Raw genomic sequence first — 6,030 nt, 5'->3', positions numbered from 1 at the left:
GGGGGAGTGGGGGTAATTACTTGTTTCACCAATCTTCTCTCACATAGAAATGCAGACATGTAAAAATTGATGGTACGGGTGTGAACTGTCAAAATTGGTTTTTGTGTTTTTTGTTTCTAGACGAACTAGGCTTTGCCTTTTTTAGATTAGAAAATAATATGATGACACAGGGAGGTTGAAAAACTGTGCTTTGCAAGACTATACAGGGAGAGATGGTTCTCTGACATTTGTTCGTGACAATCAGTTTGTTTGATAATCTCATAGACATCCAGCATGTAAATTGTGGGGCTTGCAACTCGCTGCAGGCTTCGTCTCGGGAGTGTGCCACCGGACCGTGTGCCCTGTCCATCAAGGATGAGCGCCCTGGAGCTGTCAATGCGTAAATACGCTGAGCAACCTGACAAGAATGTGGTCCGACCTGAGCTAGGTCTTAGTTTTGATTCACTGGGCGAGGCGTATGATTTCTACAACTTGTATTCTTGGGAAATCTGTTTTGGGATAAGATATGGAAAAAGCAGGCTGAACGCCGAGAGAACCAAAAGCATACAGGAGATAGTTTGTGGTTGTTCGGTGAGCGGCCTTTCAGTTTCAGATTAAAATGAAAAATAAGTGTACAAAGTGAATTTGGTTGTACATATCAAATTGCTGGGATATTCTTTGACTAGCTCTGTTGTATTGTATGCAGGGGAAACCAGACGCTGAAAACAGCAGATCGTGCATGTGCGAGTGCCCGGCTCTGATCAGACTGTTACGTGCATCAGACAACAGTTGGTACATAACAGAGCACCGGGCGAGCCACAATCATTCGATGTCGCTTACAATGGGAGAGAAAGTGCACTAGCCATCTCATAAACACATAGACGTCTATACCAAAGATTTAATAAGGCAGTTGAGGGAGAACAACGTCAACCTTGGCAATGTATACATCATAATTGGGAGCTTCTTTGGTTCGGTTGAGAAGGTGCCTTTCACTAAAAGGACACTGAGGAACATTTGTGAGAAGATTAGTCGTGAGCAGGTTGAAGATGATGTACGGAAGACACTATAGGTGTTTGCCTACATTCGGTCGAGTGACCCTGGATTCTCCTTTGTGGTGCTCGCCGAGAAAGACAACAAGGTGAAGAATCTCATGTGGGCTAATGGGAGCAGCAGGATGCAGTACAAGTTCTTTGGTGACGTGGTCACATTCGACACCACATACAGGACAAATCTGTACGACATGCCATTCGGTCTATTTGTTGGAGTTAACAATCACTACCAGAGTATCATCCTGGCAGGAGTGTTGATGCGCGACGAGCAGGAAGAGAGCTTCGAATGGCGTGTTTTCAGAATTCATTCGCATGATGGGCGGACCTGCACCAAAAACAATACTAACAGGTGATTGATTTGAACACTAAAAATGTCCCTTGCTTGTACATATTTTATTGTAGATCCCTTCAAATTGCACTGGACGCAGTAATGAATTATGACATAAAAACATGCAAGGAAATAAGTCTTGAATTATGGTTCTGATTGAAACTGTTTTTTGGTTGCTCAGACCAATGCAGAGCAATGGAGGTTGCGATCAAGAAAATTTATCCAAACACTGTCCACCGTTGGTGCAAGTGGCATGTTCTCAAGAAGGCGAAGGAAACACTGGGGCTGTTTTACATGAAAAAGTGTGATTTCCAAGCTGAATTTCACAAAGTTGTTAACCACATGTTAGCTGAGGAGGAATTTGAAACAGCCTGGGACGCGCTGCTTGATAAGTACAACTTGAGGGGGCCTAACTATATGACCCAAATATATGAGACAAGACATAAATGGGCAAAACCATATTTAAGAGGTGTGTTTTGTGCAAAAAATGACAAGTACACAGAGGAGTGAGAGTGCAAACCATATGCTGAAGTCATACATGCCCCCCGCAAGCCCGATGCATGTTTTTGTCCGGCAATACATGAGGCTTCAGTTTGACCGTGAGCGCAATGAAAGCTACGAGGAGAAGAGGACAATGATTGTAAATATGTTGCTCCCATTCAAGAAAATAGATTTCTGTTTTTTACTGATTTCTGCTCAAGAATTGATCTTTTTTTTGCGGGAAAAAAAAGATCAGTTCTTGAGCAGAAATCAGTAAAAAACAGAAATCTATTTTAATACTTTCATTATGTCAGGGAGGCGCCGTGCGGCAGGCTAACCTTGCGATAGAGCGCCATGCCAGCAAAATATATACAAGGAATATGTTTGAGGAATTTGGCCGCCTCCTAATAGAAGGAACTGCATACAATGTGACTGAAGTAGAAAGGATGAGGAAATACATCACAACTCACAATAATGCAGCAAAGAGAGAGAAGTGGAGTAGAGTGGAGTAAGAGGTGACAGTTAACGAAGACAAATCAATGTTCACGTGCGAATGTGGTCAATTTGAGCACACAGGAAATCAATGCTTTGCTGCCATGCTTTGAGGGTAATCTGCATAAGTGTATTGATGTACATAATTCAGTTTTTCAAAGGAAAAAAAGGACATGTCTCACTAACATATGTTAATTATGAAAAAAATGTAGGTGATGGAGATTCTACATCTTGATGAAATCCCTAAGTACCATATCCTGAAAAGGTGGACAAGAGATGCGAGGGTTATACTACCGGATCACCTGGTTCAATACCAGAACGACAAATCGCATAATTTGTCGTGCGTACAGGCATGCAACATTATATTTTAAAGCCATGGAAGTTGTGTGAATGGGGGACGCAAGTGTTGCATGCTATGACTACATGCATTCTGGGCTGGACTCTGCTGCGGGGTGGAGCGCCTCTGGCGGTCGCGCGGGATGGATTGGCATTCAAGGATCGTCTCATTGAAAATGGAAATGCCAGTGTAACTTGCAACCGCGATCCTGCTTTGGTTGATCAGGAGGCTGACCAATGCAACAGTGCTGCGAATTCTGTCGGCATGAGGCATGAATGAACTTCGGTGCCTCGTAGCACCAGAAAAGCGTAGAGGATCTGGCAGGCCGACAAGCAACAGGGAGAAGGCACTGTACGAAGGGCTGAGTAAAAGTACCAGGTTCTGCAGCATTTGCCGCCGCGAGGGGCACAAGAGGACCACATGTCCAGAGCGAGGGGATGCTCCGAAGAAGCCACGGAAACGGCAGATGCCAGAACTGCGGAATAGAAGGACACCGGGGAACACATGCAAGAGGCCTCTTGGGTTTGCCGAGAGCTGAGCTGTGCAATTTTCGGTCGATGAATATGTATTTGTCTTTTTCATGAGGTCTGATCTGCAGTCCGTCCCGGATCAGGATTTGTATGCTGTTCCAATATGAGATATCATGGTCTTGCATTCCTTGGGCAAGCAGAAAAAAATGTGGGATGTTGTGAGAACAATTTGATAGCTAGTCTGAGATGTACTGTCCATGTTTGTAACGATCTAGAGTTGTGTCCTAGAGCACGCATAAGGATTTATGGTTTTCTGAAAAATTTGGTAGCTAGTCTGAATTTACCATCTGCTGTTTGAGATGATATCAACACGTAAACTTTAGTATTGTTACCATGTTTATTGTTGTTTCTGCACTATTTGATTTCTAAAAAATATATTCCTGCCGTCTCTATTTGAATCATACATAATTTTATATGGGAGGCCTTGGCATTTCGAAAGCTAAAAATTGATTTACAGTGGTTGCATCCTGTTGAGTTGCGTTTTGTATCCATGATCATGGTTACTGAATATGTTTGAGCGAAACAACTTCATTTGAGCAGTTTTTTTTTGGCTGATGCTGACTGGGACTAGCAGCGTCGTCTGGATGTTGAGGCCTTTGTTTTTTCCCTTGATCAAGCATTTCTTCGTGGCATGTAAATGCGTCTGACGTAGCGACACTTGGACAACATGCGTCCATCGAAACGATGTGTGTGAAAACTCTTCTATGTCAGTCCGGTGAGATGTGTGTGAAATCTTGATTCAATATGAAAAACCTGACAAGATCGGATCAAAAAATACTTGCATCATAACGGATGCACTTGTAGAAACGATGCCCAACCTGGTTCCCACTCCTTGCGACGGCTGTCACTACCTCGTCGCCGCAGAGTGGACATGCCATCAGGGGTAGCAGCCAGTCCGCCGGGACGGGGAGAGATGATGTAGACGAAGCGGACATGTCGCCGGAGATGGGGACGGAGCTGGGTATGAGTGAACAATGGAGAGACTGGGGGAATGGGAGAGTGAATGAGAGCGTTGGGCAGATGGGCTGAGGGTAGGCCAATGCATTTATGTTTCCAGACGTGTTGACGCCGTCGGTGTTAAAACTTAAGTCATACGGCTCAGGGTGGCTCAGGTAAAGTGCCGAGCCATCTATCGTAGAGCTGTCCCGCGACGATGTTAGCTCAGATAAGATGACGAGCCATCGGGCCTCTATCTGTCCCGCGACGGCAGCCCAACGCTCCGTAGCAATAAATGCTGACAGTCCGCCGCGCCAGACAACGAAAATACGGCCGAAAATACCCAAAGCACAAATCCTGATGCAAAACCATGGGTGTGGATTGCGGGATCATCTGAGCCCGAGCTCAGAAGCAGATTTTCGCATATAAACCCACTTAGACACTATAGCCGCAGAATGCAGGGAGATTGCAAGCACGTGGTGCAGCAGTCACCCTCGAACACGGTGAGCCCATACGCATGCAGGAAGGTCAGGCCAGCCAAGACAGACGCGGACCACTATGGGCGCGTTTGGTTTCCCACAAAAGTTCAACCAGGCCCGACTTATGCAGGATCCTTTCGGTGTCGGGCTGTTTGGTTGCCCACAAACACTATTGGATCTGCACGACACGGTTCTTAAAGCACCCCTGGGTCTGGCTAACTAGAAATGGCCGAAGCCGAGCGATGCTCTACAATGCACATGGGTGGCTCTGGCACGAATCAACCTGTGATTGGATGTTTAGAGGGACAGTGGTATCCCCAGCCCACTAGGGTTCAAGTCCTGGTGCTCGCATTGTTCCTAGATTTATTTCAGGATTTCTGGTGTTACACTTTCAGTGGGAGGAGACGTTCCGTCGACGAACGAGGCACCTACGGTGACTTCATAAATCTCAAGATGATATGTCGGCTCGGTCTCTCGAAGGTGCTCATAGGGATAGGAATGTGCGTGTGTGCGTTCATAGGGGTGAGTGTATGTGCGTATGTATGAGCGCTTCCGTCTGTACCGTGTTAAAAAACATGTGTGGCTCTGGTTGTATGTGTTTACACATAATCACCTCTTAATCTCTCCCTCCCCTTCAAGCACCTTATCTTCCTGATCTCCCAACTCAGCCAAAGGCACAACCTCGCTTCGCCTCCTCCGCTCGCCGCTCCAGTGGCGCCGGTGTCCACCCCTCCTTCACCTCCTCCGCTCGCCGCCCCGGTGGCACCGTCGGCTGTCGCGCAATCGGACGACGCGCCATGGATCCCCTCTCCCTCCATCTTGTGGGGCTAGCTAGCGCTCGGGCCGTTGCGGCTGCGAACGAGAAGCCGATGAAGGCGAGCGCGGTGGTGCTGCGGAAAAGCATGCAGCGAAGCTGGAGATCCTCCGACGCGTGCGAGAGACGGCCGTGTCCCTTGTCAAGGAGGCCGTGGTGTTGGCTGAGATGCTCTAGTTTAAGTGTAGTTGTTAACTGCTAATCATCATGCGAGCCAGACAACCAAACACCGGGTCAAAATTAGTTTCCGGTACAGGCAACCAAACAATACGCAAACGTCGTTTTTTACCTTGTATTCGCTCAACCTGTCTCTACTCAGCGTGGCTCGTCCTGTCTCTACTCAGCGTGGCTCGTTTTCCTCCCCTCAGCCTGGCTCGGCTCACCCAAACAACCAAACACATCCTACCTGAATGTTGGCTCTGAAGCCGTACCTTCAGGATGCTTCGGGTAGTACTAAAACACGGATATAGACACATGCGACAGCAGCAAATCAGAAAGGCTTCCACCTTTTCAAGTGTTTCTAAGTACACACGACGCGTTTGGTTGGCGGAAAAAGCGGCGGCTTCCGATGCCGAGGCTTTCCAAAGGGAAATGTTTGTGGCCGGC

At 47.0% G+C, this 6,030-nt stretch overlaps 1 protein-coding gene across 3 annotated transcripts in view; it reads left to right on the top strand.

Moving 5' to 3' along the window:
• The window catches only part of LOC119362404, a 4,714-nt gene extending 1,179 nt beyond the window's left edge, over positions 1-3,535 (top strand). The window contains exons 3-7 of one of the 3 annotated variants that reach the window (XM_037627618.1): positions 306-570; positions 686-1,377; positions 1,538-1,996; positions 2,151-2,443; positions 2,541-3,533. In XM_037627618.1, the coding sequence (XP_037483515.1) occupies positions 306-570; positions 686-841 (421 nt within the window). In that variant the 3' untranslated portion in view covers positions 842-1,377; positions 1,538-1,996; positions 2,151-2,443; positions 2,541-3,533. Of the gene's footprint in view, positions 1-305; positions 571-685; positions 1,378-1,537; positions 2,444-2,540 lie in introns of all 3 variants that reach the window. The other 2 variants (XM_037627616.1, XR_005173383.1) reach the window with 2 other exon arrangements.
• Positions 3,536-6,030: the final 2,495 nt, after the last annotated feature.

Source organism: Triticum dicoccoides, chromosome 2B (genome assembly GCF_002162155.2).
Source record: "Triticum dicoccoides isolate Atlit2015 ecotype Zavitan chromosome 2B, WEW_v2.0, whole genome shotgun sequence".
Taxonomy (NCBI): Eukaryota; Viridiplantae; Streptophyta; class Magnoliopsida; order Poales; family Poaceae; genus Triticum; species Triticum dicoccoides.
Note: the sequence above shows the minus strand (reverse complement) of the source record. Positions and strands in the feature narration are given on the sequence as shown.